This window comes from Lissotriton vulgaris, chromosome 1_1, assembly GCF_964263255.1.
Source record: "Lissotriton vulgaris chromosome 1_1, aLisVul1.2, whole genome shotgun sequence".
NCBI lineage: Eukaryota > Metazoa > Chordata > Amphibia > Caudata > Salamandridae > Lissotriton > Lissotriton vulgaris.
In genome coordinates, this window is record NC_141685.1 from 454,525,530 (window position 1) to 454,539,504 (window position 13,975).

General features: G+C 44.0%; 1 protein-coding gene across 1 annotated transcript in view; it reads left to right on the forward strand.

Annotated features, from left to right (window-relative positions):
- CACHD1 (cache domain containing 1) overlaps window positions 1-13,975 on the forward strand; it is a 198,246-nt gene that overhangs the window by 180,583 nt on the left and 3,688 nt on the right. The window contains exons 22-24 of the mRNA XM_086953590.1: window positions 6,409-6,560; window positions 7,808-7,969; window positions 11,181-11,258. Coding sequence (XP_086809716.1) covers window positions 6,409-6,560; window positions 7,808-7,969; window positions 11,181-11,258 — 392 coding nt within the window. The remainder of the gene's footprint in view (window positions 1-6,408; window positions 6,561-7,807; window positions 7,970-11,180; window positions 11,259-13,975) is intronic.

Genomic DNA, 13,975 nt, shown 5'->3' on the forward strand with positions numbered 1-13,975 from the left:
ACCAAACTACAGAAGCCAATTCTTACACTGGGAAGGAAACAAGCTCCCGGGGACCGGTTTCTGGCATTACAGCCGTCTTCGGCCCGGTTTGCTTGAATCCTGATGGTGCAATGAGCAAGGGTCTCACATCTGAGAATACCCTTCCACGCTTAGGGTGGACAAAAATATTTACAAAAAGGGGTGGTGAGGGACAGAGTCTCTGAATTAAGCAGAAAGCTCTCACCCAGTCAAAAGATCAGGGCTAGATCCAACACCGTTTTTTAGCTCACTGCACCATCCCAGTTTCAGAACCTGGCTGTATGCAAATTAGTCTGTTCCTGTCCCAGTGCATGATGGGAACAGGACAAACCAAACTACAGAAGCCAATTCTTACACTGGGAAGGAAACAAGCTCCCGGGGACCGGTTTCTGGCATTACAGCCGTCTTCGGCCCGGTTTGCTTGAATCCTGCTGGTGCAATGAGCAAGGGTCTCACATCTGAGAATACCCTTCCACGCTTAGGGTGGACAAAAATATTTACAAAAAGGGGTGGTGAGGGACAGAGTCTCTGAATTAAGCAGAAAGCTCTCACCCAGTCAAAAGATCAGGGCTAGATCCAACACCGTTTTTTAGCTCACTGCACCATCCCAGTTTCAGAACCTGGCTGTATGCAAATTAGTCTGTTCCTGTCCCAGTGCATGATGGGAACAGGACAAACCAAACTACAGAAGCCAATTCTTACACTGGGAAGGAAACAAGCTCCCGGGGACCGGTTTCTGGCATTACAGCCGTCTTCGGCCCGGTTTGCTTGAATCCTGATGGTGCAATGAGCAAGGGTGATGGATCAAGCCCTGATCTTTGGACTGGGTAAGAGTGGTCTGTTTAACTCAGACACTCTGTTCATCACCACCCCCTTTTTGTAAATCGTTTTTGGCCACTATAGGTGTGGCAGGGTATACTCAGACATGAGTCCCTTTCTCACTGCTCCATCAGGATTCAAGCAAGCCGGGCCGAAGAAGGCTGAAATGCCAGAAACCGGTCCCCGGTAGCTTGTCTCCTTTCTGGTGAAGAATTGGCTTGGTAGTTTAGTCTGCCCTGTTCCCATGATGCACTGGGCCAGGGACAGACTGATTTGCATATAGCCAGGTTCTGAGCTGGGATGGGGCAGTGAGATAAATAACGGTGATGGATCAAGCCCTGATCTTTGGACTGGGTAAGAGTGGTCTGTTTAACTCAGACACTCTGTTCATCACCACCCACTTTTTGTAAATCGTTTTTGGCCACTATAGGTGTGGCAGGGTATACTCAGACATGAGTCCCTTTCTCACTGCTCCATCAGGATTCAAGCAAGCCGGGCCGAAGAAGGCTGAAATGCCAGAAACCGGTCCCCGGTAGCTTGTCTCCTTTCTGGTGAAGAATTGGCTTGGTAGTTTAGTCTGCCCTGTTCCCATGATGCACTGGGCCAGGGACAGACTGATTTGCATATAGCCAGGTTCTGAGCTGGGATGGGGCAGTGAGATAAATAACGGTGATGGATCAAGCCCTGATCTTTGGACTGGGTAAGAGTGGTCTGTTTAACTCAGACACTCTGTTCATCACCACCCCCTTTTTGTAAATCGTTTTTGGCCACTATAGGTGTGGCAGGGTATACTCAGACATGAGTCCCTTTCTCACTGCTCCATCAGGATTCAAGCAAGCCGGGCCGAAGAAGGCTGAAATGCCAGAAACCGGTCCCCGGTAGCTTGTCTCCTTTCTGGTGAAGAATTGGCTTGGTAGTTTAGTCTGCCCTGTTCCCATGATGCACTGGGCCAGGGACAGACTGATTTGCATATAGCCAGGTTCTGAGCTGGGATGGGGCAGTGAGATAAATAACGGTGATGGATCAAGCCCTGATCTTTGGACTGGGTAAGAGTGGTCTGTTTAACTCAGACACTCTGTTCATCACCACCCCCTTTTTGTAAATCGTTTTTGGCCACTATAGGTGTGGCAGGGTATACTCAGACATGAGTCCCTTTCTCACTGCTCCATCAGGATTCAAGCAAGCCGGGCCGAAGAAGGCTGAAATGCCAGAAACCGGTCCCCGGTAGCTTGTCTCCTTTCTGGTGAAGAATTGGCTTGGTAGTTTAGTCTGCCCTGTTCCCATGATGCACTGGGCCAGGGACAGACTGATTTGCATATAGCCAGGTTCTGAGCTGGGATGGGGCAGTGAGATAAATAACGGTGATGGATCAAGCCCTGATCTTTGGACTGGGTAAGAGTGGTCTGTTTAACTCAGACACTCTGTTCATCACCACCCCCTTTTTGTAAATCGTTTTTGGCCACTATAGGTGTGGCAGGGTATACTCAGACATGAGTCCCTTTCTCACTGCTCCATCAGGATTCAAGCAAGCCGGGCCGAAGAAGGCTGAAATGCCAGAAACCGGTCCCCGGTAGCTTGTCTCCTTTCTGGTGAAGAATTGGCTTGGTAGTTTAGTCTGCCCTGTTCCCATGATGCACTGGGCCAGGGACAGACTGATTTGCATATAGCCAGGTTCTGAGCTGGGATGGGGCAGTGAGATAAATAACGGTGATGGATCAAGCCCTGATCTTTGGACTGGGTAAGAGTGGTCTGTTTAACTCAGACACTCTGTTCATCACCACCCCCTTTTTGTAAATCGTTTTTGGCCACTATAGGTGTGGCAGGGTATACTCAGACATGAGTCCCTTTCTCACTGCTCCATCAGGATTCAAGCAAGCCGGGCCGAAGAAGGCTGAAATGCCAGAAACCGGTCCCCGGTAGCTTGTCTCCTTTCTGGTGAAGAATTGGCTTGGTAGTTTAGTCTGCCCTGTTCCCATGATGCACTGGGCCAGGGACAGACTGATTTGCATATAGCCAGGTTCTGAGCTGGGATGGGGCAGTGAGATAAATAACGGTGATGGATCAAGCCCTGATCTTTGGACTGGGTAAGAGTGGTCTGTTTAACTCAGACACTCTGTTCATCACCACCCCCTTTTTGTAAATCGTTTTTGGCCACTATAGGTGTGGCAGGGTATACTCGGACATGAGTCCCTTTCTCACTGCTCCATCAGGATTCAAGCAAGCCGGGCCGAAGAAGGCTGAAATGCCAGAAACCGGTCCCCGGTAGCTTGTCTCCTTTCTGGTGAAGAATTGGCTTGGTAGTTTAGTCTGCCCTGTTCCCATGATGCACTGGGCCAGGACAGACTGATTTGCATATAGCCAGGTTCTGAGCTGGGATGGGGCAGTGAGATAAATAACGGTGATGGATCAAGCCCTGATCTTTGGACTGGGTAAGAGTGGTCTGTTTAACTCAGACACTCTGTTCATCACCACCCCCTTTTTGTAAATCGTAGGGCTTTTGAAAGGCCATTAATTGTCTTCAATGGGGAAAATATAAAAAGGGAGAAAAGAAATTAGTGTATGTGTTTGAGGCCATATAAATATAATCAGTTTTTGTAGTATGCCTGAGACCACCAGAAACTTTAATCTACAAGAGGGCGATGTCTTTGAAATAATGTTTTGCTGTTTGCCAGGATTGTCAAGAAATGTGTAGGAAGCACCTTTTCAACTTTTTTTAACAGCTGTAAAAGTATCTTCAAGAGGAATGTTGATAATACTGTGGTTGAGTCCAAATGTTTTTTTAAATCAACCAGTGGGTTCAGAATTAAAAGTGTATCCCTCCGCATGTTAATAGAAATTCGAGCTGCTTCACAGCACCAGACAGCTATTTGGTCACTTTCCTGTGGGCTGAGGAGGTCTCCTGCCTACTATAACACCAGACTACTGGAGCCATCAGGCCCCTCATAGACTGTTTCCTACTACCAGTACCAATACATAGGACTGTAGCCTTTGGTTACTTTCCCCGCGACTACTTACTTAACCTGACTGCCGACAGACTTGCACCTCCTTACGTGACCCAAGATCACTCCTATGAAGTTACCTACCCAGAACATTAGAGTGACATTTGTTTATCTTTTGTGATTTGTTTTTTATGCTTTGCTTTAAAATGCTTCTGGGTAGGTCTCAAAGTCAAAGTGATATTGGAAACACTGATTTGTCATTTTTAATAGAGGAATAATTCAGCATAGCAAGGTGTTTATCGACCACATTTGGAATATTCAAGGTTAACAAGAGCGCTCAAACCTAACCTCTCTTTCCTAAAATGAATTAATCTACCCAGAAGTATTATACCAAATTAACACTTCTTAAGACTAAGTAGACTGGCAAGGATTCAAAAGTGGGATCATGTTACTTGAAGGCCCATGTCAATCAATCAGGATTTATATAGCGCAGAAATCAACCGTGAGGGTCTCAAGGCGCTGGGGTTGCTAGCTGCTTCGCAAATCTCTGTTCTTTCGATAATCAGTAGCTGGATTAGTCCACGTTGCCTCCCGACTGACATTGATCTCTCAAGTGCCCAGTTTCAGGGGACTTAGAGTAGAAATTAAAGCAATCCTCACATGGAAAGATTTCTAAGCATGAAATATCACACTACTGAACTTGTTTGCTGATGTTAAAGGCGTGGAACCCTTACGTATTTTTAAGAGTATATTTTATGATCTGATACAGATGATTAGTACATAGTAGTGCCCCAAAGCTTCCAATACACAAGACAATGGATGGTAAAAGAGCATCTACACGTATATTCCTTCTGTCTGTTCTGATGGATTCTTAAAGTGCATGTTCCTCACTTTTAGAATATTCCCCAGTGCTCTTTGAATCCAGAGATTTACAAGCAATAGCTCCTGCATGCCGCTAGGTGACGTCACTTGGCTCTGTCCAGGTAGTGACCAAGCGGAGTCGCATATAGCACCACCCCTGCTCAGGGACATCAGTTCCTTTCTTTCCATGCAATAAACTGTAAATCCAGGGCTCCTCTCCAAACTTGTTGGTTGCTAACAACTTTTAAACTTAGTGTGCCAGGGAAAGTATTTTCCCTGAAAACTGCATTCACGTCCCAACCGCCAAAGTGGATGTCTGTTTCAGACACATGTCTTTGGTGCCTGGGTTGCTGTCATGACTCTGTCGTGTGAAGAAAGTGCACGTGTGCACTAGAAGGCCATCAGATAGTGGTAAAAAAGCTAGCTATCACCAAACATAAGAAGAGCACGCTCCGGAAACAGAGGTCCTGCTCCACGTCTTGTGGCTGGTCTCGCGCTAAATTTGGTCCCACTCAGAGTTTTCAGCTGAGTCAACATCCATAGTGTAAAACCAAAGGGGATGATGGACCGAGTATTGAGCATTGCAAACACTCACCCCCAGTCAACTTTTCTGGCTGTGATCCATCACCATTCTTTAGCTCACTCTACCACCCCAGTTCAGACATGGCCATATGCAAATCAGTCTGACCCTGTGCCTCATGGGAACAGTCCAGCCCAATCTGCCAAGCCAGATCTTCCCTGGACCGGAAAAAAGCATCCTGGGACGATTACAGGATCTTAACCCTCATCAGCCAGGCTATCTTGAATCCAGTGGCAAAGTGAGCAAGGGACCCATGTCTGGGCATACACTGCCAGCTGAGGGCGAACAGAGCAAAACCAAAGGGGATGATGGACGGAGTGTTGAACATTGCAACCACTCATCCCCAGTCCGATGAGAATCTGCACAGCTGGCACTCCAAGGGCCTTTCACCTCCAGCATTTACTGACTAATCATGTAAAGGTTTGCCTTCACCATCAACTTACCAAAAACAGCATTATTCCACACTCTGCACTTAAAGTATCTGTAGCTTCAACAAATCACTCCTTATAAGGTCACTTCAACCGTCATCTGGCGTCTCCTGCCAGGTGAATGTAGAATAATCTTGTTTTGATACGTTGAAAGGGAAACCGTTGGACGAACCATTAGAATAATTCACAATAGCAATGAAATCCTAAGAATAATAGAGTTTAGCCATGTTCTGTGAAGAAAACCGATCCAAGTAAGTGCGCCCCTGTGGCACTCTATCATGTGAAGATAGGGATAAAGTGGTTTATCACACAGACTAGACAAGTAGGTAAAGATGTATTATTTTATTATTGAGCCTAGAGAAAGCAACAGAAGTGGCGAAACATGTACTACTAAAGTATATTTTACAATGAGTGGCAAGGTCTAATTGGTTTCAGTAATTTCATGGAATAACTATAGATACATATTTTACTCTCATACGTTTAGCTTGAACTGAAATTTTGGTTAAAGAAGATGATGTGAATCTATCTGGATATGAGAAATAAATCTTCATAAATCAGACTCAAAAGCAATTGCCTTTTGGTGTATCTTTCCGAAGGTGCCTCCTATGTTTTTTTAATCTCCAGCATGTGCCATTTAAACATGACCTGTTGCGGTTTTCTCTTTTATGAGTAATTATGGAAGACGTGTTGGAAGTACAAACTATCTGAAGTTGGCCTAGACAACATTTAATCACAATTTAAATGTTTGTTTTTCTTTCTACAGAGACTGCTTTGGAGTGTTGGACTGTGAGTGGTGTATGGTGGACAGCGATGGAAAGACTCATTTGGACAAGTCATATTGCGCTCTCCAGAAGGAATGTTTTGGTGGCATTGTTGGAGCCAAAAGTCCTTATGTTGACGACATGGGTTCAATAGGTAATACTGTAGTGTTTTCTTTTTGTTTTGTTTTTTAAGTGGATGGTACGGTATTGGTTAGTAATGTTTGAAATAGGCAGTGCAGTATATACATCTGCTCTTCTGTTTCTAATGTCAGAAATGTTGCTTGTGTACCTCAATCAAGGATGTGTAAAGCATGGCAAATCACCCGTGAGGATCTCAAGGCAGTAGAGTTGCTAATTGCTGGGTTTCGTTTTTTAAACAAGAGCACAGCAAGATGAAGGCATTCAGAAAGCAAAAAACAGCAAAGGTGAAAGCAATAAAAACGAAGGGAAGGCAAGAAAAAGGCACTCTAATAATGGGGAAAAAAGCAAGGAGAAAGCAGTGAAATCGAGGGGAAAGCAAGGAGTAAGCACTCAAAAGACGGGAAAAAGCAAGGAGAAGACATGAGCAAGAGCGATGCAGCAGTACGAGGAGAGCTGGGCCTGGGGCATACTCAATGGGGCCACTCTGTGGCCTCCATTAAGAAGGTCTTAGGGGAGTGTCTCTTGAGGCAGTGGGTGGGGCTAGGCGATGGCTGGAAAAAGGCAGCAGGCAGGAGTGGCAATGAGCGAAAAAAACAGAAGAAAGCAATGAAAATGAAGGGCAAGCAAGGGGAAGACACAACAAATGGGGAAACGCGAGGAAAAAGCAGTGAAAACTTGGGAAAAGCAAGGAAAAAGCACTCAAAAAGTGGGAAGTAAGCATGGAAAAGACAGGCGCAAGAGTGGTGCAGCAGCACTGGGGGGGACATAGTTGTCCTTTTTTGAGTAGTGATTGCCACACAAAGGTGCCTATGTTACAGCCCAGTTAAAAGGTGTGTGTTTGCCTTTTTCTCATGTACCTCCCTCCATTGTTAAATGCATCTATTGAACATTGCAGTGTGTAGCCTAGAATTTCAATGTTTGTTGGTATTTTAGTATCTTTCATAGACTTACAATTAGTGTATGGAATGGCTGCAATATTTCTTGGTAAGGGAGAACCTTTTGTGATTTGGTGCTCAGTTTGTGTGGACAAATGTTATTTTGATGGTGTGTTATTAACAGAATCCAGAATTCGAGGTCTTGTGGTGGCACATGCAATTTTGTTTGCAATTGTATGACTTGCAGAGGACCTACTTGTATAGAACATGTATAGTAATAGTATTAAGTTACTGATGTATTAACTTTCATTCATTACCTTTTATTTATTATTATTTTGAAAATAGGAATTTGGGTTTTTTTAAAATCTTTTTTTCTTAATACCAGGTGATGAGGTAATAACTTTGAATATGGTCAAAAGTGCACCAGTGGGACCAGTCGCTGGTGGTATAATGGGATGCATCATGGTGCTGGTTTTGGCTGTTTATGCCTATCGTCATCAAATACACAGGAGGAGTCACCAACATATGTCCCCGCTCGCTGCCCAAGGTAACACTTAACAAATGTACTTCTCTGATTAGTATCAGGGTTGATAATTCTCAGAAAGTGTGAATATTTGGAAAAATCCAAAGAAACTAAAGTTTAGACGAGTGCTAAGGTTCTTATTGAAAAAATAAGAAATCCCGGGTTCAGGGCAGTAAATGTCAGAATTCCATTGTGAAGGTTGTTGCCTCGACAGGGTTTAAAGAAATTCAAGCCACAGGTGTTGATGAAGGTCTGTCATGCATGATAACCTCAAGGCAGATAAATACTACATAGTAGGTCACTTGGTAAATCTAAAAAAACGAATAATGTAAAAGTTCCCATCGCAGTCATTCTGCATTCACTATGTGAATGTGAGGTCACCTCGAACCAAGTATGCTCTTTGCACCTTAAGGATCGAGATTATCTCGGCTCCCAAGGAACGCAGAATAAGTGAGGTTTTAGGTCTTGCGCCAGCTCTTGTTATAGTGCCTCCCCTCTGGATCCTATTGTTCTGTGTTCTATTTGAAGTGCAGTTCCACGTGATGGGCCTTTTGCATCAATCATAACTGCGCCGGTGTGCAGTGTTTTATCTTCACCAGCATCCTTCTACTGGAATGTCAGTAATTGCCACATTAAATGTACACAAACTCTTGCTAATGTCCGTTTTCCTTGATGTTTAATTGATGATTTCATTCTTCTTCCTATGGTTCCATAGTTTTAATATTAATGTGGTCTACAGACAGTGGCCTTTCCGCCCCTAAAGCTAAACCTTCTTCCAAATTCATTCAATCTATTAAAAGTCCACTTTTAAAAACTGTATCCAAACCCCCTGTTGAGTATATAATTGTGAAGGAAATGCTCACAACATGACTTTTGCCTGCTGTGTTGAAATGGGTGATTTCTACTTGTGATTGTATTCCCCCCCCCCCCCCCCCCGCCCCCCCCCCCTCACCTGAAAAGTATTTTTAATGAACCAGGCACACTTTGTTTCCATTTCACAAATACGTTCTATCACTTCCCACATTATTTAGTGTTGTGTATTGAGACGCCTGGAGCAACTCTTTATAAATGTATATAAAAAGTTGCCATAGTATATACATTATTGAAAGTTAAAGTTGTATAAATGCTCGCCTACTAGTTTTGGTTTGTTAATATCTCTGCTGCAGTGGTTGTGATAACCTCCCAAAATTATACATTTTTATCCTCATAGCTGTTATTTTGCAGCTATTTAATGTGAAAATGTTGCTCACTGGGACACTGTTTCTTCGTCTCCATCTCGATCTCTATAGGAAACGTTTGGATTTTTAATCACTTAAAAGGGGGAAAAAGAGAAAGGAGCAAAGTTAGTGTTTCTTTTCATTTTAAAAGATGTGTGTACCTAGAATAAGTATTGACAGAAAATGAATTTCTTTTTTGATTAAACCGGGGAATGGGGAAGGAGGGAGAAACTTTGGGAGACACTCAGAAAGTAGTTTGAGGAAACATTTGAAGTGATTAGCCGTTACGTTTTAACTTGATTTTGTTAATAATGTCAATTGTTATATTGTGCAATTAATAATTGCTCTTTATGGCCCTGCAAAATGGAAAATCCAGCAATAACACTAAATAAAAGACATAGGCTGTATAACTGAAGTCCCCAGGGGGCGTAAAGTGTGTTTGTGTCTGCTGTATGCATCACTGGAGTATTTACATATTACAGCATGCAAATACTTGTACTTCTTCTGTGGTACATAGTACACATTTCGTTCCAAGTGCATTTTTAAGAAGCTGTTCCCCATTTGCCGGTAGCGCAACCCCATGAAAATGAAACTCCTTTGGCCTTGTGGATGCCCCATATTAACAAGTGCTGGATCAGGGGCAAGCAGCCACTTGGGAGGTGTTCTAACTGTGTGCCACCTAAGAAGACACCCTTTTGAAGGGTGTCCCAGGGAACCTAAAAGGCATCAGTAGTGCAGGGTCCAGCCACTACAGAGGGGCTTTGACCCAATTCCAAATTCAGGCTGGTTTCCTGGCAGTAAAAGATTAAACAGCTGCGGCTTGACTTTCCCTGCTATGCTCTCGACAGCTCAGGCTCATATTTTAGCTCTTGTGATTTTAATGGAAAGAGGGAAATGGCCTTTACAACGCAGGCCTAAGCACGCGTGCCGTTTCTTCGCAAGCTGAACAACGCTTGCTTTAACCACGCATATGCATTGTTAAGGCAGTCGGCGTTTTAGCTGTCTTAGCGGATGGGTGGGGAGAGGAACTGGAAGGATCAATGCAGGAAGGACCAGTACGCGTTTTAGTGAGTTGGTGGTGGAGGGGTGTGGAGGTAGGTTTTGTGGCGGGAAGTTTTTTTAGGACTAATGGCAGGGGGCAGGGGTTAGGGTAGTTTTCAGTGCAGGGGGCTGAGCTTTGGGGCTCACGGCAGGGTGGAAGGGGCAGTTTTGAGGGCTGGGGCCAGTCTTAAGTCTCTGGGGTGGGGGTGCTGCAGTTGGGTAGTTTTTCTGGGCTGGGGGCCGGGTTTTAGGGCTCAGGGCAGGGGGCCCAGGTAGTTAATAGGCTGGGGCAGGTAGATTATAAAGCAGGAGAGCCGAAATTTAGGGCTCAGGTCGAGCTGGCGGGGGCTGAGGTGGGGGATTTTTACCACACATATACCTTTGCCAAGCATGCGTTACAACAACATTTGTTGTAAAGTCTTGCGTGGTAAGGACGCAGTTGTTGTAAAGATTGCATGGTTAAGGCATGCATGGTTTAGGCACGCGTGGTTGTGTCATACAACCCTGGGTAGAGCACCTTTTTTGTAAAGGGGAAATGTGGTGCACTCTCAATGCAGCCCAAAACCGTGTGGAAGATTACCCATTGGCTGAAAGAGAGTGGTCTTTCCAGAGTACAAACAAACAGGGTGCATGGTTCCGGTCTGCTCCAGTGTGGGTGCACATTGGAGCACACAAGAACTGTGCACCCAGTTCCTAGTATGGGTCTAGGTTCTTATCTGATAATGTCAAAAGGAATGCCTTCGTGATTTAGCGTTTTACTTGCCTTTCGTTATAGTTCTTACCCTTTGTTTTTCTTCTGACTCTGTCGCTGGTTGAAGTCAGGACCTCAAAAACAGCTAGTCAAATAGAATAAGAATAGAGACCTTAATCCGTTTTTTTTTGAAGCTCGAAAAATTTCCACCTGTTACCAAAGGGTTGCACAAGGAACCTATTATATGTTTTTTGATATTTTCCTTTATTCCTTTCATTTTGTATAGAAATGTCAGTCCGAATGTCGAATCTGGAAAACGATCGGGATGAAAGAGATGACGATAGCCACGAAGATCGAGGGATTAGTAAGTAATATTTTAGAGCAGCGGAGGCCTTCTATACCCAAGCCCTGCTGATTAGAATAAATGTTCAATAAACAGTCCTCATTCCGAGTTGTCAAAACGACAAATATTGCTTTTTGTAATTTTCTTTTTTGCATAATCAATTTGTTTTATATTTTGTAGTCTTTTTTTTAAAAACTTTATAGAGAAGAACATGCAGAGTGCAAATAGAGAATGTAGCATAACCACAAGTGGATGAGAACACTGCATAACCCTAAGTAGAAAGCGACAGGTGGTCATGACAGAACTTCAAGGGTGGGGAGGTGGAAAGGGGGAAATCCAGGGTGTGATAGAAAGCCAATGGTGATCGATAGCCATCCATACTGTCTGTGTGGGTCCAGTTAAGGGTATAGTAAAAGTTTTGCCTAGTCCTTAAATAACTGGGGTTAGAGGTGAAGTGGAGGGGGGTGGTGTAAAGGACACAGGCACCAGTAGAGGTTGCGTTATGTGCTACCCAGAAATGAGGGGAATATGATCATGAACACCTCCACGGCCAAAACAAGGAGAGGGGATAAGGGACACCCATGTCTGGTGCCTCTATGGATTTCAAAAGGGCAGTAGCATGTCCTTTGCATCTGATTACAGAGCTAAAAAATATCAGACCCACCCCGTATTGGCAAAGAATTTGGAAAAGATAATCCCACTGTAGGAAGCTGGCTCTTTATATAGTGGACCCAAAAAGAGGTACACTGTGCAAATAGTCCATGCAGACCCCAGAGGAATTACAGAGGCACAAATGACACCCCAAATGCTCTTTTGTGGTAGTGTGAGCGAGCAGTTAGGCAGATCAAAAGGTAGTGCTAAGCATTTATCACAAAGGCAGAAAGTGCGACCACACTCAAAGTAATCCGACCGGAATTGATAAAAATATCACATACTTTTATATAAATTTAGATACGAAGTCCATCGGAATCGGGTAAGTACTTTTGAGTGAGTCAGAGGCCAAAAATCCTGGAAAACCGGTGTCCTAGAATGTGCCAAGTTCTCTGTGCACAACTGTGGGGATGGAATCCACATGATGCACCATGAGGGCTTGCCCCCTTCCTTCGTGTAGGCCGCCCGAGGCACCCATGTCTCTGTGGGCTACTGGATGTTTTCACAGGAAGCACAAGTCCCTGTCCGCTGCACAGCGTTATGCCAGTGAGAAGACAGGAGTGATGTCGTGTGAGCCCCATTTGTATGGTTCTGGGCCACTGGTGGTTGTCTGCCAGGCCCCAATCCAAGTGTCTGAGGAAGCGGTCCCATATCCTGGTGGCTCCACAGAGCATGTCAGGGCGACCTGAAGTAGCCCGGGGAGGCAAGCCCTACATTCCCAGGCGGCTCACCGGGTAGCAAGGTGCCAGAGATAGCCCAGTCACTGCACTCTGCCAGGAACTCTACAGTACTCAGCCATCTTGACCAGTCACCAAGCTCTGCCCCATGTATTCCATTTTCAATGTGGGGTATTTTGTAGTCTCTACAACATGTTGATGAGCAGCCATTTTTTAGTTCCTGACCCAGTTACTGATGATGAACTCTTTTATTCCGTATACCACTTCAGATTTAATTTTTTCTGTTGTAGGAGGAAATCGCAGAGGCATATGTAGGCCTTAATAGTTCTGTAAAGTATTTGCCTGCTCCTAATACATTTTTTATTATTTTATTTTTATGGTCTACATTTTTTACAGTTTTCTAGTTTTAGGGCCCAGTTATCGTGAGCACACCAACAGCCTGTTTTGTCGTTTTGTACTCGATATTAGTTTATATTCTCATGGCTTTCTGGCTTTTCAAGATAATAAAATCTGCCATTTCTTGATCCTCCTAACCTGTTTAAATTAAAAGAGGATTTGTGTCCAATACTATGGTGTGGAAGCAGGGAATCTAGTAGGAATTTAAGGACTGGTAAGCAAGGTGCTATAGCGTATATTGGCAGTGGGAAATTGAGGCTCTATATCTGAGAAAAATCTCTTAAAGTTGTTTGTCTCATTGTACTTTGAAAAAAGCTCCATGTGAGAATATAAAGGAATACAAATAATATTTTCTCTACAAAGACACTGCTTCCAAGGGCTCTGTTTCCTACAGGGTTCAAGCATTGGCTTATCTATTTCTAAATCTTTTAATATTTTTGCAGCAATGATCATCAATACTGATGGGATATTGGCACTTAGAACTTCTGTTCCCTATTTTGTCATCCTCTGGTTAACAAGTGTCTTAAAATTAAGCAAACACTTTTCTGATGTGCCTGCCACCTTTTTTTTTAATGTTTCAGTAATACAATGGGCGCATATGACATTTTCTTAGAACTGGGCTTTCTCTTAGCCATGAGTAATGATTTCCAGTGCCTGTGCTATTGTTCAATTGTGCAGCTGGGTCAACTAATTTGAAACTATAACCAACTTAAGGACTATTAAAATAGTTCTAATGGTTTCACAGAACTGTCAAACCTGGATTATTAAAGCAGAACAGTTTGCGGGCCAACCCGTTTTGGATGATAAACCACTCGAGGCTGGAGCCATTTTATGCAGATTGTCGTTGGGCAAGAGAAGAGCATCCTTGATCATGTTTGGAGCATGGAATCTAAGGATGCAGCGTGGCAATATCTCTAGGGTGGCCCGTCAGCTGTCACTACTCCGTTTCTATTCTAAAGACCAAGTTCAACGTAACATGCTGTTTTCAGGTATGGTCTTCCTAAAGAGATCGTT